Source organism: Pteropus vampyrus, unplaced genomic scaffold (genome assembly GCF_000151845.1).
Source record: "Pteropus vampyrus isolate Shadow unplaced genomic scaffold, Pvam_2.0 Scaffold453, whole genome shotgun sequence".
Lineage (NCBI taxonomy): Eukaryota > Metazoa > Chordata > Mammalia > Chiroptera > Pteropodidae > Pteropus > Pteropus vampyrus.
In genome coordinates, this window is record NW_011889234.1 from 1,173,507 (window position 1) to 1,192,280 (window position 18,774).

General features: G+C 33.6%; 1 protein-coding gene and 1 pseudogene across 6 annotated transcripts in view; one reads left to right on the plus strand and one right to left on the minus strand.

Moving 5' to 3' along the window:
- VPS54 (VPS54, GARP complex subunit) overlaps positions 1-18,774 on the plus strand; it is an 89,710-nt gene that overhangs the window by 55,773 nt on the left and 15,163 nt on the right. For 5 of the 6 annotated variants that reach the window (XM_011381869.2, XM_011381872.1, XM_011381870.2 and 2 more), the window contains exons 12-20: positions 3,396-3,736; positions 8,276-8,405; positions 9,012-9,193; positions 9,784-9,896; positions 13,705-13,768; positions 15,909-16,014; positions 17,121-17,208; positions 17,761-17,882; positions 17,989-18,069. In XM_011381869.2, the coding sequence (XP_011380171.1) occupies positions 3,396-3,736; positions 8,276-8,405; positions 9,012-9,193; positions 9,784-9,896; positions 13,705-13,768; positions 15,909-16,014; positions 17,121-17,208; positions 17,761-17,882; positions 17,989-18,069 (1,227 nt within the window). Of the gene's footprint in view, positions 1-3,395; positions 3,737-8,275; positions 8,406-9,011; positions 9,194-9,783; positions 9,897-13,704; positions 13,769-15,908; positions 16,015-16,493; positions 16,595-17,120; positions 17,209-17,760; positions 17,883-17,988; positions 18,070-18,774 lie in introns of all 6 variants that reach the window. The other variant, XR_002777534.1, reaches the window with a different exon arrangement.
- On the minus strand, positions 11,398-11,516 carry LOC111732389 (annotated as a pseudogene).

Here is an 18,774-nt window from a genome sequence, read left to right on the forward strand (position 1 = left end):
CTGTTTCTAATTATTTGAGGAACTTCCATACTGTTTTTCATAACAGTTGCACCGTTTTATATTCCTACCAGCAGTGCACAAGTGTTCCAATTTCTTTACATCCTTGTTAACACTTGTTATTTTCTCTTTCTTTGGTAGTAGTCTTCTTAATAGGTATAAGGTGGTATCTCATTTGGTTTTGATTTTCATTTTTTTAATTATTAGTGATATTGATCTTTTTATGTGCTTATTGGCCATTTTTGTATATCTTCTTTAGAGAAGTATCCTCTTCACCCATTTTGTAAAATCAGGTTGTTGTTTTTTGTTTGTTTTTGAATAGTAGGAGTTTGTATATAGTCTAGCTACTAAGTCCATAACAGATAATATGACTTGCAAATTTTTTCTCCCATTTTATGGGTTGCTTTTTCACTCCGTTGATTGTGCCCTTTGGTGCACAGAAGTATTTAATTTTGATATAGTTCACTTTATCTATTTTTTTTTTGTTGCCTGTGCTTTTATTCAAGAAATCATTGCCAAATTCAATGTCATTAAGCTTTCCCCCTAATAGATCTTTTATCTATTTTGAGTTAATTTTTGTATATGATGTAAGAGAATGGCTCTTTTTTGGTTTTTGGCATGTGGATATCCAGTTTTCTAAACACCATTTGTTGAAGACTGTCTTTTTCCCATTGCATGATTTTGGTACTCTTGTCACACCATCATATATATGAGGGTTTATTATTCTCTATTCTATCCATATGTCTATATTTATGCCAGTATCTCATGATTTTGATAACTGTAGCTTTTAGGAAGTTTAGAAATCAAATCTCCAAGTATGAGACCTCTGTTCTTCTTTACTGTTATTTGTATTTTGAATTTTTATTAAAATTCTTATTTGTTGACAATACCCTATAGAGTAGGCTGATTTCTATAACTAAAAAAGAAAATAATCCTTAAAAGCAGCTTATATTTTTTTTCAGGGAATTTCTAGCTCTTAAGTTTTCATTTTGTTATGTGGACAAATAATCCTGGTCTGTCATTTTAGAGACTTGTCAATATAATTACCAAAGTATTTCATTCAGTATTCTCAAGTTTGGAGAATTTTATTTGGTTTAGTTGTTCTGGTCTTTCTGAAACACGAACTTGACTATGAACTGCTATAATAGATAAGTTCAGAAAGTAAATATTTTACCTACTGTTGAATCTATTATATATTATAAAATATTCTTGCATCCTTAAGCAAGAATGTCTCTAGACCTGGAAAAAAATTATTGGCAAACTTTTAAAACTCTAGGTCTGGTGAAAACAATGAAGAAGAATCCCTAAGAGAACACCTGATATACCGTATATGGAAAATTTATTATTGTATTAGCTAAGATATTGTCAGAAGAGGCACAGTATGCAAATCAAATTAATTTTAAAACTAAAATAAATATATTGGCTCAGGTAACTTAATCTAAAAATGAGTTTAGTCATCAGACATGATGTGGTCTTGGTTTTCTAGCTTAGTTTCTTTGTTTTAATTCACTCCTACTATCCTCTTGGTTTTATCTTCAGACTAATCTAATTATAGTAAAATTGCTACAACAGTTCCAGGTCTTCCACATATATATACTATACCACCTAGAACAAGATTTTTTTTTTTTCTGTAGTCATCAAATGAAAGTCCTTAGCTTTTAATTGATTGGACCAATTTAGGTCACATACATAATCACTGTGGTCAGGAAAATGCCATGCACATATTGATTTGGGTCAGGATTGTCTTCTTATCTTTGAACTAATATGGCAAAGAGATTGGGGGTACACTGAGTAGGTTATTCAGGACTGACACCTGAAGCTGGAAGGTGGACTCAGTTTTGCATGGCTCTATTTCTATGGGGGAGGGGCAGAATAAATGTGGGAAGGGAAGGACCACGTCCACCCCATGTCTACATTATAGACTTTCTATTTTAAAAAAGTTAAGAAAATCTGCAAGACGGAAAGATAGGAAGAAAGGCAAAATGAAGGTGGGGAAATAAGCACATCAAAGATTAAGACAGTGTAGAGATTAAAAGCATTAATGGTGGAGTGTAGGAAGGAGCAAGTTTGTGGCAGAGAAAGTTACCAATCAATGGAGGAAAAAAATGCAGTATCCATAGACACTTTGTTAGTATAGACCTTGAAGGCACAGAACATCTGCTCTATACTGTATGGGCTATTGTATCATTTAGAGTGTTTTTATTTCCAAATAATAGGAAACATAAGTCAGAATGTCTTAAACAATTAAAGAGATTTATTAGCTTATGTAACTGAAAAATATCCAGAAGTAGGTCAGCCTTTCAGGTGCTTCATAGAGAGGTCGATGATATTAAGCATTGGCTTTGTTTCTCTACATTTCTCTCAGTATGTTGTCTGTGTATCTTCTTTAGCTTTAAGCTCAGGCCTGGGGGTTTCATGTTCTCATTGCACTAGCTTAGACCCTTATCCTGTTTTTGGAGACCTGAAATTGAAGTCTGCCTCCCTAGAACCATGTGGATCCTGAAAAAGAAATCAAGTGTTTTGAGAAGGTGGCAACAAACTATGAGAGCATAACCATGAATGTTAAAGTAGGCAAATAACCCCTTATTTCTTAATAGTCCATAAAGATTATTAATATATATAAATTTACTCTTAATTCACCTAGCTTTCAATATTTTTTATGTACCTCCTACATGCATTATTCTTAGCATTAGGATAGAGCTAACATTCTAGTAGGAGACCTAGAATTAAGAAGTTAAAAAGATGATTTATTTTTTAAAAATTGGGTAATGGGATTAAGTTGCTGGGAGAAGAGTCAGAGAAGGCTTCTTTGAGAAAGTGGCATTTGTGTAAGAACCTGAGTGATCAGAAGGAAACATATATGCAAAGATCAAGGTGAAGAGCATTCCAGGCAGAGGAAACAACAAATGCACTGAGATGAGAATAATGGAATTTAGAAGAATAGAAAGAGAACCAGAATTTCCGCAGAGTAGTGAATCAGTGAGAAAAAGGGTGAAATGAGAGAGAGGTGGATATAAGAGTAGGCATGTAAGGAATATGGATTTTTTAATTTTAAGCAAGCACATCAATGAATATGATTCTCTGACAGGGAAATTATGTTTAGAGTAACCTATCTAACAGATTAGAGAAATATACCGTAATACATTTAGGGAGATTTCTATTTAAAAAATCAATTGAAATACAGAACTCTATTCTTAAGCTTTAGAGAACCTATTTCTCTTGAACAATTTTTTCACAGATCACCTTTACTGTGTAATAAAAGAGTGGTAGAAATTCTGATATGCATGACCTTGACTCATTTATAAGATGCTCAAAAGTACATGCACAGAATTCACTTTGGGGAACTTTAGGTGTAGGATATTTTAAATTTTTAAAAATGTGTTTTTTTTTTCTTGTAGGCAACATTAAATATCATTCATAGTGTTGTTCTCTCAGTTCTTGACAAAAACCAAAGAACTAGAGAATTGGAGGAGATTTCACAACAGAAGAATGCTGCAAAAGATAATTCACTGGACACAGAGGTGGCTTATTTAATCCATGAAGGCATGTTTATAAGTGATGCATTCAGTGAGAGTGAACTAACACCTATAGCAATTGACACTACCTCGCAAAGAAATGCATCTCCAAATAGTGAGCCCTGCAGCAGTGATTCGGTTTCTGAACCAGAATGTACTACTGATTCTTCATCCAGCAAAGAGCAGACATCATCATCTGCTACTCCAGGAGGTGCTGACATTATGTGAGTATGGTAATTGCTGCCAACTTAACAAGACTTTCAGTCATCTTATTAATGGTTTCAATAAGATATTAAAAAGATGTGAAAATCTCTATAGCTTAAACAATATAGAATTATGTTTCGTCTAACTATTCAGGGGTAGAAGGTCCATAGCTGTTACAGTTGACAGTATATCAATTGTAAGTGTTCAGCTCAGTTAATTACTACAAGGTGAATACACTGGTACAGTCACCACCCAGAATAAGAAATAGGACATTATCAGCTCTCTAGAAGCCCCTCTTGCCACTGTACCTTCACTCTACCAATTCCCAGACTATTGGTTTTCTGGAACCATGTTCTTTTGTCTCTAATTTCTTTCATTCAGCATTTCATGATATTTTTCTAAGTTCTTGCATATAACAATAGTTTATTTTTATTTGTGTACAAAGATTCTACTTTCTGACTACACCACAATGTATTCTTTCTACTGGTGATGGAATTTGGGTTTCTGTTTTGGTTGTTGTGAACGTTCTTACAGCTGCTTTTTGGTGCATATGTTATAAACATTTCTGTTGAATATATACCTAGGAATGAATAAGATGTGTGAATGGTCAGTTTAGCTAGTAACAATTTCCCAAAGTGATTGTACTCATTTACAATCTCATCAGCAATGTGGAAGAGTTCCTGTCACTACATCTTCATTCACTCTTCGTATTGTTAGTCTTTTTACATGTTAGCCATTCTGATGAGTATGTCGCAGGTTTAGTTGCTTTGACTTTATCTCTCTGATGATTGGTAAGAGCATTTTTCATATATTCATTATCTGTTTGGATAGCCTCTTCTATGAAGTATCTATTCATGGCCTTTGCCTATTTCTCTATTGATTTGTCTTTTATTTCTTATTGATTTATGGGAGTTCTTTATGTAGTCTCAACACAAGCCTTTTGTCAGTTGTGTATCGCATATATCTTCTCCCACTCTGTGGGTTGACTTTTCATTCTCTTATTGGGGTCTTTGGTGAACCAAAGTTTTTAATTTTAATATAATTCTATGATTCATTCTTTTTCTTTATGGTTTGTGTTATTTTTGCATCCTATTAAGAAATCTTTCTCTACCCTAAGGCCTTGATGGTATTTTCTTATGTTATCTTCTAGAAGTTTTGTGGCTATCCCCTTTACATTTAGATTAGCAGTCCACCTGAAATTGATTTTTGTGTATATATGAGATTGTTTTCTTTTTTCCACATATAGATATCTTTCTGATCTCACAGCATTTGTTGGAAAGATTCTTACTCACTCTTGCCTTAAATCAAATGTTCATATATGTGTGAGTCTGTTTCTAGACTTTATTTTGTTCACTTGTCTGTCTTTGTACCAGTATCATTAAGTAAAATTGTCTTAGTTACTATAGCTTGTTAATTAGACTCAATATGTGGTAGAATAATTTCTCCTACCTTTCTTCCAAGACTGGCTTGATAATTCTTGGTCTGCTACAAATCCATTTAGATTTTAGATTTGTTAGTTCTCTGTTGCCTGCACATAGATTTGTTTATATTTTATTTTATTTTTATTTTTTTGGAAGAGCACAATCCAGAATTTGCACTCATTATTTCCACCCACATCTTGGTGGCCAGAATATTATCACATGGCTATAACTAGCTGTAGGGGAGGCTTGAGAAATAATCTTTAGCTTTTTGACTACTTGCCAGCTAAAACTATTATTGTGGCAGAAAAGAGATAAGATATTGCAAGGTAACTAACACTCTGCCATACTATTTGAGATTCCTTTAAATCAGATGTGGTCTCATAGTTTATAGCCCTCCCTTACCACCTCCATTGTGGCTCACTTTAGATTTTGAAGCTTCTCTGGCTTTCCCCAATTATGTGCTCCCACAACATGATAACAGGTTCTATAGATGGTTCTTCCTATGTTTTATAGGCACATGTATGTATGGGAACTACCCAGCTTAAAGGAGCAATAAATTAATTGAGTATATTTATAAGTGTGACTCTGACTAGTTGACTTTTACAAGGGCTCTGGCTATTCTTGTATCTGTTTTTTTTTTTTTCCCCCTCTTTAATTCTCCCCACCTCCCCACTTCCATCCTTGACCTATGGATGTTGTTGTTTCCTTTTAAGAACTGGATCTCTGAAGGCTGTCATCTCCTCCCACATGCTCGCGGCGCACACCCGGGGCCTTGCACCCCTGGCACACTTGGGAGGCCAGGCGCACCCGGGGTATGGTCCGTGGCTCCATCTGGGGCATGAACCCAGGACCTCCTGCATGTAAAGCAGACGTGCTAACCACTACACTATGGAGCCACCCTCTTGTATCTGGTGTTTTTGTAGTATTTAATTGTGTCATGGCTATAACACAAAAATGATGTCTGGCATTTTATCCTTGTTAGTGGTAGATTTTCTTTATTTTCTTAACATTGTCAAAATAATCTACAATTTTGTAAGTTTATTGCAATGCTGAAATGGGCACAAAAGAGTGAATAATTTCCCAAGCAGGAAATGGGAAAGGAAAAATAATGGAAAAGATTAGAAAGTTTTGTCGGGTTTTTTAAAAAAATGATTTATTTTAAATTGTTGGAAAAAATACATAAAATTTACCATCTTAACTATTTCTAAGTGTACAGTCTAGTAGTGGTAAATATATTCGCATTGTTGTGCAACCAGTCTCTAGAATTTTTTCATCTTGCGAAAGTGAAACTATCTAACAACCGCCCATTCTTCCTTCACTCATCTCCTGGCAACTACCCTTCTACTTTCTATCCCCACATACTTGGACTACTCCAGGTACCTCATGCAAGTGGAATCGTACAGTATTTGTCCTCTAGTGTCTGCTTATTTCACTTAGCATAATGTCTTCAAGGTTCAACCATGTTGTAGCATGTGTCAGAATTTCCTTCTAATTTAAGATTGAATAATATTCTATTGTATGTATAGACCACATTTTATTTATCTTTTCATCTGTCAGCAGACTCTTGGGTTGTTTCCATCTCTTGGTTATTTTGAATAGTGTTACTACTTGAACATGGGTGTGCAAATATCTCTTTGAGGTCCTGTTTTCAATTCATTTCTATATATACCCAGAAACGTTCACGAGGTTTTTTCCCTCAATAACATGAAAAAGATCCAATTAGACTTAAAAATTAAAAATCTTTTTAAAAAGCAGAATTACGGATAAATGATTTAAAAAAAAAATTTCCCAGCTTTTCGAATTGTCACCCTGCTTTTTAAAAGACATTAGTTTTTATTTGCTATTTTCTGTTTATATCTTTGTGAATTGGTAGCATTTTTCCTAGAGTTCCAAATTCTTTATCATCCTGTTACATGGGGATAAATTTTAGGCATCCTTTAGAAAATAAAATTTTATTTTAATAATAAATTTAAACTTTGAAATTTAAGCACAGTTTTGTGGGAGCTGGTATTGAAATAGCACTCAGCTGTCTATATAGAAGTAAATGTTGGAGTAAAGGAAGCTTAGTAGATGAGAAATAAAATTAGACTAATTCTGGATTCTAGTCCCAAACTATCTTAATCTTATAACCTTAGATAGGTCAGTTAAACTTTCAAAGATTCAGTGTCGTCATCTGTAAAGTAGATACTTATCTACCTGCCTCAAAGAGTGAGAACCAAACAAATTACTGTTTCTGAGAGTACTTTAAGAATATTAATCCTTCTATTATTTTAAAGCTTTAGTAAATTTAGTGATAGTATTATTTCGAAGGCTAGCCAGAAATAACTTTAACACCTTAGCCCAGTTAGAATAGTGGTTTGTCTCTAATTAATATATTTCAGAGCCTCTTTGTAATATCTTCGAAAATTATTTTAATTCAACCAAAAGGGAGAAAAATGATGCTAGCACTTAACTTGTTCTTATTGACACTAAAATGAATTATTGGCATGGAATCAGTGATTTTTATATATGCCCCAGGGGTAAAATGTATAAAAACTGAAAGTCTTAATTACATTTCTTTCTCAAAACTGGAAAAAAATGCATTACATCTTATAAATACTCCTATTCAACTATAAGTTTCTTGGGGGCAGTGATGTATTATATCCCTTCTAGTGCCAAGCACTTAAATACAGTAAATGCTCAGATAACGTTCAATTAAACTGAATGTTAGTTAACAATCATTCATAATTCTAACTAAAAAATGGCCCATTGGTCATGAAATAACATTCCTTCCTTCTTCCTCCTTCTACTGTGTCATCCAAAACACTTATGTAAAACCTACCACAGCTACCACCTTATACCTAACTAAAAATTTTTTTGCTATAGTTTTTGTAGCATTTTCAACCAGAGTCTGAACTAAGTATTAAAAACACTACAACAGAAAGAAAAAATTATCCTTATATAAGATTAGGCTAAAATATATTTGTATTACCTGAGCTTGTTTAAGCGATGCTTCACCACAAAAAAATGTATTTGAGATATCACAGAATTTTTCCTCAAATGTGAATTTACAGCTTTTTGTTTTTTACGAATATGCCACCAATGTATAACAATGTGTTTACAACTTTTCCTGTCGTAATCTCTTTTTATCATTTATAGGGTGAACGAAGACATGAAATTAACTGACTTAGAGCTAGGAAAGCTGGCAAATACTATCCAGGAGTTAGTGTATAGTGCCTCAGATATATGCCATGATCGAGCTGTCAAATTTCTTATGTCAAGAGCAAAGGTTAGTTGTTTTGATAAAGCTTTAGCTATTTTATACATAGTGTAATTATTTTGGAGATCTGGATTCAGATCCTTGCTTATATCCCTATGTTCCATATAATACATATTATATTTTTAACACTTGATAAACTTAACAGTACTGGTGTGGTTTATAAGGGAGATATTAAAATAATCCAGATAAAAGAAATAGGAAAACTTATTCAAGTATTCATTTCAAATAAATGATTAAAAGAGTTATTTTGAAATATAATACCTTAATAATTAATTTGAAATTAATAATGCTGTTACATGTGTGTGTGTGTATAACTAGCCAAGCAACGTATTTATAAAATTAGTTAAACTCCAATATTGTGAAATTTTTATAGAATGACCTGAATTTATTTGATCTGTATTATAAAGGGGTCAGAATAAAATTTGGACATCTTAAACTTTTTATGTTCAATTTCTGGGACTAAACTATTGGAAAATTTCATTAAAAATGATTTTCAAGAAATTTTTATGAATTAACATAATTATATGTCATAAAAATAATATAATATTAACACTCGTTAAAATGAGTTGGTGTTATACTGAATGTCATGATTTTTATGTTATCTTTAAAATTTAGGATGGTTTTCTTGAGAAGCTAAATTCCACGGAATTCATAACACTTTCTAGATTAATGGAAACATTCATTTTAGACACTGAACAGATCTGTGGAAGAAAAAGCATGTCATTACTTGGAGCACTTCAGAGCCAAGCTAATAAATTTGTAAACAGGTTTCATGAAGAAAGAAAAACCAAACTCAGGTAGTATTGCCATGTCCATTCTGTTCTTAAATTTTTTTCCATTTCTTTACAAAACATAATTATATTTAAAAGAAGAAACTTAATTGATTTGCCAAACATACCCTTGACAAATTTTTTTCTTTTTAAACGCAGATTGTGGAATTAAAATCACGTTTCTTGGCTTTCCGAAGTGGAGTTAGAATGTTTATTTCCATTAAAGTATCTTTCAGGAAGATCCTTAGTAGATAGCTTTTCCTTTCCCACTCGAAGTGAAGTTGATTATGTTTCAAGACTTTTCTTGGTTAGGCCAAGAGATATAAAAAGAGAACTATTTTCTGAGAGTATTCATACTATTTATGAATGATTTTAATTTATTTAAGTTTTATGTACTCACAATAGCTAATGGCCATTAATTACTGTTTAAAAATCAGTGCCTTGTATTGCATGAGTTCTACTTAAATTTAACTAAGATACATGTAGTCTTTATTATTATTAAAAGACATAACAAAAGTCTTATGTACTTACTCAGCTCTTCTTTTTTTTTCCAAGCAAGGAAGATGGCATTGAAATATTATTAAAGTTTATCTTCCTTCATTTTTACTTTTGAATAGCCTCCTCTTAGACAATGAGCGCTGGAAGCAAGCTGATGTTCCTGCAGAATTTCAGGATCTTGTTGATTCTATATCAGATGGAAAGATTGCTTTACCTGAAAAAAAATCAGGGGGTATGTGTATTTTTTCTCACACTCTCTTCCAATTTTATATTGTTTGTTCTTTTTGTAGGAAAGCTTAATATTTCTTTAATTGACAATACCTCTTTAAAGCATAGAACTAATTCTCCCAGTAAGTAGTTGACTGGAAAAGTATCCGTGGTAATTTATAATAATAGTTTCAGATATTTATTGAGTGTTAATCACATGCCAGACACTGGACCAGGTGCTCTGTATGTGTCACTCCAGTTTATCCTCTCAACAATCTATGATGAAGAAACTATTGTTACCTTGTTTAAGTGAGAAAGCATGAGGCTTTGAAGGGTTAAGGAGTTTTGTACAAATGTGATAAGCTGAGATTTGAAACCAGCTTTGTATAATTTCATAGCTATGTTCTGAACCACTGTATCATATTGTTTAAGAGACATGTATTCATTCGTTGAACACTAGTAATCATCTATGTGTCAGATATTGGAACAGAGATAGCAGTTATTCTACTTGAAAAGGGCCAAGTCTAATAAAAAATATGCATTAGCAATCACATTAGACATAATATATTAGCAAGATATAGTATGATATAAGAAAACCAGATGTAAAGAACCATAGAAAAAGAGAACTATGAAGGAGACTAAGAAAGGGCAAGGTAGGAAGATATCCAGAACACAGAAGTGAAAAAATTTGAGCTTCAAGAAGAGAATTGTCACTGGTATCAAATACCAGTTGGGTTTCATATGAAAGATTCACAATGGATGGGAAATATTTTTGTATACAAGTTAAAATGGAATTGTCATGTGATAATAATGTAAATTTATATACAACTCATCCTATAATACCAGATTTGAAACTTTGAAGTCTTTGAATATTTTTAATGGAGGAGGCGGTTGCATTTTCAAATTTTATGCATTTAATGAAATTTTAATATTTTTACATTGAAATGTTTTTAAGTCGTGTACTTCATATTTGTACAAAATGCAATTTCTACTTAAGAAATAGACTGAGTAAAATACAGTGATTACCAGTTTGACATGTAGGAGATCATTTGCAATCTTAGCAATTCAATAGAGTGATAGAGTCAGATTGTAGTTCAGGGCTAAGCAGCTGGAAAGGTGGGGAAGGGTGGACAAGTACAGCCTACTTTTTCAGCAAGTTTGGCTGTGAAGGGAAAGTGAGTTACAAAGTGGCAGCTAGAGACATGAGAGAAATTTGAGGTTACCTAAATCCACTCAGGGAGTTGGGAGGAGTTTTAAGTTAGAAGCTGAATTATATTTTCATGTTTAACAAGAACAGGAAGAAGGTTATTTTAGGATAAGAGTGACAGTGTGGGGCAGGTCCCTGTAATCAAAAATAGAATTCAAGAGAAAGGCTATCTCTTCTACCACTGTGACAAGAGAGGCCTTAAAGACAAGTGTAAAGTAGATTAATTCACATATGGTAGAGAGAGGAATTGAAGGAATTAAGTAAATTTCTATTGTCGAGTGACCATTTTTTTTTTTAATGTTTGTTCGTTTGTTTATTACACCTGCAGCACCTGGTATTCCTAGGTGGTCTCCCATCCAACTACTAACCAGGCCCGACCCTGCTTAGCTTCCGAGATCAGACAAGATCGGGCATGTTCAGGGTGGCATGGCCGTAGACTGTCTAGTGACCATTTTTAGTAGATAACAGTATTGGATGGTAGTCACAATTTTTTAAATTAACCATATGATATTAGCAAAGCAAAAGCATTCAAGTAGCAAAAACTGAAAGAAAAATAAAACACTGAAACACAGGTTTAAAATTGTAAGATTTATCACTCATACACTGTTTCAAGCTATATTTGATTGACTTTCCATTGTGTGAGATGTCATACTAGATGACTGACATGTTTTCTGTCCATAAACAGTCTTGTAATCCACTGTCATGCTTTTTTAATTAAACACAATGGTTTTTTAATTAAAAGGACATACAGTGATTGAATTAACTATGTGTTTTTCCTGCAAAGTGAACTATTTATTTTTACTTCCTTGTTGGAGGATACAGACCATGGGAGGTTTCTCTACATACCCTGCTTCTATCCCAGTGTTTTCTTCTTTTCTTTTTTCCTCTGAGAGTAAAGAAGGTATATGGTATTTGAAGTCCATTAATATTTTACTAGTTCTTACCAAGTTGAGGATTCTTGGTTATTATTCATCAAACCATCCATTTATTGAGTTACTACCTACTTGGCTAGGGATGGGGGATAGGGAGGGTTAATGGATAACCTTCATTTCCCCCATCCCTAGCCAAATAGGTAGTAACACAATAAATGGATAAGTTAGTATTGAGTGCTTACTTCATGCTAGACAGTTTGTTCTAAGCACTTTACATTGTTATCTCATTTATAGGTCCGTGAGCTAGACACTTAGTATTCCCATTTCACAAATATGAGAACTGAGGCCCAAAGAAGTTAAGCAACTTGACTAAGGTTACATAGCTAGGAGATGGTAGAACTGGGATCCAGATTCAGACAGACTGACTTTAGGGCTCTTTTTCTTAACTGTATACTATGCCACTTCTCTGCAATGTAGAGAATTGGTTAAGATACAGCCCCTGTTATCAAAAAATTTAATTTGGCATACAGAGTAAATTGTGATTAGAAATTACATCACACTGAATTTCTTTGCTTGAAAGAAATGAAATAGACATTTAATGTGTTGACATAAGAATGTCCTAATCTGTAGAGAATTGTTTTGAGTTTAGTTGAGCCAAATTGAGGACATATGCTGGGAAGCAAGATTTCAAGTGCTTTGGGTAAATGACAGTTTTGCCATTGTTTTTACACATTTGGAATTAAGGGGGGAATGTAAGGTGGATTACATAAAGGTAAGAGAAAGCAGGGTACGAGGTAGTTAAGATTATGTGCTCTCTTGAGGGTAGTTATTCTTATAAGGGGTCTGAAAAAGAGGCATTTCAAAGGTCTGTTAACCTAGATGCACAGAAACAATGGACAGGGCTTGCCTAAGGCAAAGTTAACCTTTTACTTGGGAAGTTGTAGGCCTGAGGCATGACTACCTACCATGACCTGCCTGATTAGGATTTTATGATCAGATTACCTGGTGAGGTTACTTTCAGTCACTGAACTTGTACATAGCCCCTTTTTCATTCACAAATGTCTTAGAGCCCATAGAGATCTTAAAGCTTAGGGAAGCATGATGACTTGCCCATGGTAATCTAATTAATTTGGCTGATTCAGGATAATATTCCAGTCCACCTTTCTTTTGGTCTCAGCATGCTGAATTTTGTTTTATAATGATAGGAAATATCACATGCTGAAAATAAAGTAACTTCTGGATTAAAATCTTGAAAAGTTAATATATAATCTATCCATTGAATATAGGAATTAACTTGTATTTTAAGAAGTATAATAAAGAAAAGATCAGTTGAATTGTTAGTTCTGCTTTTCCAAACTAATAACATTTTTTCTTTACAACTTACCGATCATTTACCATGTGTCAGACCTAGAGGATAGACAGTTTATAATCATTATCTTTATATCATTAACGATAATCCTGAAAGATAGATATTGTTATCTATGTTTAATAGATACAGATATTGAGACTCAAAGAAGTTAATTAATTGGCAGTACTGGAACTCAAATTCAAATCTCTCAGATTTCAAACCCATTATACTTTATATACTCTGTGCCAAATCGCTTCCTAAGAAGTTGATATTTATTTTCAGAAATTAGACAGTTTCAGGCCCTAAATAGTAACTATCTTCTTCATTTTCCTAGTTTAAATTTTTTCTGCAATATTTTGTTTCATCTTTTACCTATGTCTCTCTTGTTTATTTTTTTACTCCCTAGCTACAGAAGAAAGGAAACCAGCTGAAGTTCTTATTGTCGAGGGACAACAATATGCTGTTGTTGGGTGAGTGACACATTTTTCTTTAATAGTTGAGTCAGTTATCTTAAACATAGGTTTTCTCATTCCCCCTTGATGCGACTTGGAAATTTTAGGTTAACAATTTAAAACCCTACAAAGAATTTAAAGGAAATTTTACAGATTCTTTTTTATTTTCTATATTTTGTAGTGTTCTGTATTCATTAGGGAATACAGTGGCTCAGCAAAAAAGGGCTTATTGATTTTTCAGTGTAACAAGAAATCTAGAGTTACACGGTCCAAGGGTGGTATAGTGTCTCCATGATATTCTTAGTGTCTCAAGCTCTTTCTTTTTTTGTGCAGCTTTTTTTTAGGGTATAGTATATAGCATAATAGTTGAAGCTGTGGGCTCTGAAGTCAGACTGCTTAGGTTTGAATCCCAGGGTCTCTGTACTCTTTGTGACTTGGGCAAATTATTCGATTTGCCTCAGTTCTCTTATTTGTAGAACAAAATGTGGAAAATAGTACTGTACTTAGAATTACTGCAAAAATTAAGCAGGTAATTTATATAAAGCATTTAGCACCTAATATGAAGTTGATAGTTGGTAGTTGTTTCCATTATCATTATTTGTCACTAGGTCTTTTCCTCTTTTACCAATTCAGTATTCCAAAATCAAGCTAATTAAGAAAAATATCAATTCCAGTGTGGTTTGTCTAGTGCAACATGCCTTTTATTAAATGAGTAATTAAAATATCTTCATATTATTTAACAGCACTTCATGGGTTAAGTATTTTCATATATACGATCTCATTTGATCTCTACAACTTTGTCGTGAAATAGACATTTCAAGGATTATTGTTCCCTTTGAACTGTTAGCAGAATTGAAGTTTCGAGGACTAAATGGTTAATAAAAAATGACCCAAATAAAGTCATAATTAAAATCAAGGTCCAGCTCCCAATATCTAGACTAAAATTCTTTTTCACTCTTCTTCTTTGTTTCTCGACAGTGTATAAGTATTTTTTTTTGTTTTGTTTTGTTTTGTTTTGAAATAGACATCCCTTCCAGGGAGAATGGATGATTTTCTCCTTGTGACTCTACTTGCCTCTATCATGGCACTTTTCACAGTATATTAGAATTATTTATTTATGTATATATCTCCCTGGTTAGACTCTAAGTTCCTCAAAGGTAGGAATCATGTCTTACCATTTTAATTTTTCTTGGCACCCAATAAGTAGTCAAAAAATATGTATAGAATTGATGCTTTTTCTCAATCTCTATTACCACAAACTCAAAAGTACCTCGTTGTAGTCTAACACTTTCATTTATTTTCTCCAGTACAGTTCTTTTCTGTTTCTGGTAGGGCAAAGCTTTTTATAGTAATCTCATCCCTTCCATATAAAGGCTAGACACTATCTTTCTTAAATTTCTACTTCCTAATATCCTTCAGACTTTTATAAAACATTTTTTACACAGATCACTCATTTCTGAGCATCTCATTGAACTTATATATCCTAAATGAATGCCTCTTTTCCCCTTAATTTCAGTCATATTTAACCTCAGTAATTCTCTTTTCAACTTATGATATGTCCTGCTAATGAGCTGATGACTTTCTCATCTTTGTAGAACTTTTTGTGACTGTCAACGTAAGAAATGTCCAAACCTGTAGAAGATTTTTGTAAGAGTTTATTTGAGCAAAACTGACAACATTCCGAAGTTTTGCAGCTTCTTTTTATGCATTTGAAATTATAGGAAACATCAGGAAGATTACATAGAGATGGGGGAAAGCAAGTCAGGGATTGGATTAAAGTTAACAAGATTATGTGCTCTCTTGAGGGTGATTAGTGTTTCTTAATTGGCTAGGGAATGAGATATACCTGCTTTATAAAAGAGACTTAATATGGATGCCACACAGAGAGCTGTGTGCTCACAGCACAAACTTAAGGAGGTACTTATTTTCAGTGTTATATAAGTGCTGACCCTGTAAGTGAATGACCTTGAAATTGAGTGCCTCCTTAATTTTGCACCCTAGGAATCTCTCTTGTTTCCCCCTAGTTTTTACTCTGCTGCCCTTGTAGGTAAAACACATAATTTAGCAGTTACCAAGATCAGTGTTGATTTTTATATACCAAATTAGTTTGATTTTTTTTGTTTTGACTGCCTACTGAGTCATCTTTCTTTTCTTATAGAACTGTATTGCTGTTGATAAGAATTATCCTTGAATATTGCCAGTGTGTGGATAATATTCCGTCTATTACTACTGACATGCTTACTCGTCTGTCAGATTTATTGAAGGTGGGTATGATTTTACTACATTATGGAAACAAAGTTAGAAGAAGTAATTCTCTAGGGCAGGGGTCCCCAACCCCCAGGCCGCAGACCGATATCCAGTCCATGGCCTGTCAGGAAATGGGCTGTATAGTAGGAGGTAAGCAGCGGTTGAGGGAGCAAAGCTTCATCTGTATATGTAGCTGCTCTCCTGGGCCTCAGCTCTACCTCAGATCATCAGGCATTAGATTCTCATAGGATCACCAGTCCCTGATGCCAAAAAGGTTGGGGACCACTGCTTTAGGGTGTGACTAATTTTCCAACTCAAAGACATTTCAAGGTTAAGTTATCTTTAACACATTAATTTTGTGACATTTGATAGTGGTCAAATCACATGTTACTGGAAGAAGGCTGCCTTCTTCCTTCTCACTCTGCATTTAGTGATTCCTCATTACACCCATAGAGTTGTTAATGACATTGGAGACAGGAGATGATTTGTTCGTTAGGTGCTGAACATGACTGAGGCCACTTAGGTCAAAAAACCTGGACTGGTTTCAAATGTGCATGGAAGGAATTCACTGAACTTTACAAAATTCATCTCACTAAGGTTAGAGATTTTTCTTAAATCATTCTTTCAGAACCATTGATGTAAAATAAAAATGTGATAATTTTATTCAGTCATTTCATATTAACAGATATTTTTAACTGCTAACGTAAAAAGAAGGTTTCATTTTTTTCAAATATCTATAATCCATCAATTAATTCTGTCCCCCAATTGAATTGTCATGTTTCAGTTGGAAAGATTTTGTTATCCTTTTAAAAATAGGACTGTCCAGTAAGAATGACTAAAGAAAAGACTGAACAGTTTTGTGAATGCGAAGTTAATTTCTAAACAACTGATTTTTAGAATTTCTCAACTTTTTTTCCTACCAGACTGTAAATATTTGTTATCATTTAGGAACACACACACACCCTTTTTTTCATTACATAAATAGATCCTAATTGCTCCAGTAGAAAATTCATTTGATCCTCGAATAAGAGGAAAGAGGAATGTATTTTTAGAACTGTTAACACATTGCCTGCATACAATAAATAATTTTCAATAGATGATTTTTTTCTCCTTCTTTTGTTAGTACTTCAATTCAAGAAGTTGCCAGTTAGTTCTTGGAGCTGGTGCACTGCAAGTTGTTGGACTAAAAACAATAACTACAAAAAATTTGGGTATGGATTCTTGAATTTAATTCACATGCTGAAGTGTTATGATGTCAGTATACTCGTGTTTTTGTATATCTGATGTTTTTGTGATTCTAACCAAAGGCTCGGAGTAGCAAATGCTATTTCGCTCTTTTATGTATTGCCATAATAGAAAAACTAATTTCTGAGGAAATGTTATGAGGAATTTTCAGTCTAACAAGTATAAGTTATTTGAAAGTTGTACCACTGTGGAAAATGTTAAGATGTAATGTGTATGGAATACTGTGGGTGAAAGGTATCTGAATGTCAGAAGAGAATCAGTTGTGTCATTAGCTTCCTCGTGCCAGTAATACAACTTGAGTACATTTGGAAAATCAGCATTTTCATTACATTATTCAGTATCAAATAATTTTCTTAAACAAAATGAAACATGTTGCTTTTTGCCACTCTGTTCTTCATTTATGAAATGAACTGGGGTCTTATAAAATTAATTGACATTTTTTTACTTAATTTATGTCCTTAAAGTCAACAATATCCTTTTTTGTTTCTCCATGATATATCTACCACCTGGGTCTTCAGCTCTTTCTTCACGCTGTTTGCAGTTAATCGTACACTACATTCCTGTAATCCGGGCTCATTTTGAAGCTCGACTGCAGCCTAAGCAGTATAGCATGCTTAGGCATTTTGATCATATCACTAAGGTACTTTTCCATATGTTCTCTACTGAATTTGCATAAATTTAATTCCTTGATTAAGAATGTTTTAGACGTACCCAAGGGCTTTAAAATATGTTATTTCTCATTACAGGACTACCATGACCACATAGCTGAAATATCAGCTAAGCTTGTAGCGATAATGGATAGCTTATTCGACAAGCTGTTATCTAAGGTAATGATTTATAGGAATTATTAGGCTTTGCTTAAAGGCATTGTGACTTTTCATAGTTGTCTAACAAATCAAATTCTTCAGGTTTATAAAAAACTCAGTAAAATCTTCAGATTCCCAAATAATTTATATGCATCCCTAAAGCAGGGGTCCCCAACCCCTGGGCCACAGACCAGACTGGGCTGTACAGCAGTAGATGAGCAGCTGGCAAGTAAGGGAAGCTTCATCTGTATTTGCAGCTGCTCCCCAGTGCTAGCATTATTGCCTCATATTATCAGGCATTAGATTCTCATAGGAGCACTGGTGCCTGGGGCCAAAAAGGTTGGGAACTGCTGCCCAGGGAAAGAGGGGAAGATTCCAAGGATGATAGAAATCCTATACAGAAGTTATTTTATATTAGTTGCATTGACAAATATGTACCCTCTTCAAAACAGATTTTAGTCTTAAAGACTTTTTGAGGAATAGAATCGAGAGAACAAAGATAAAGATAGAGAAAAAAGTGCACCTGTCTCTCAGTTTCTGTGGATTATCTGTTCCATGCATCCTTTTTTAATGTAGAAGGAAACTGCATAAAAAGAGTCCACAAGTACAAAAAATACTCAAGAAATAGGCCAACATAAGTCATAAAAATATTTATCTCACATATTTTCACACAAAAAAATGCTAATAAAAATTCAGAAAAACCAAAATTTTATTTGCTGTTGGTGT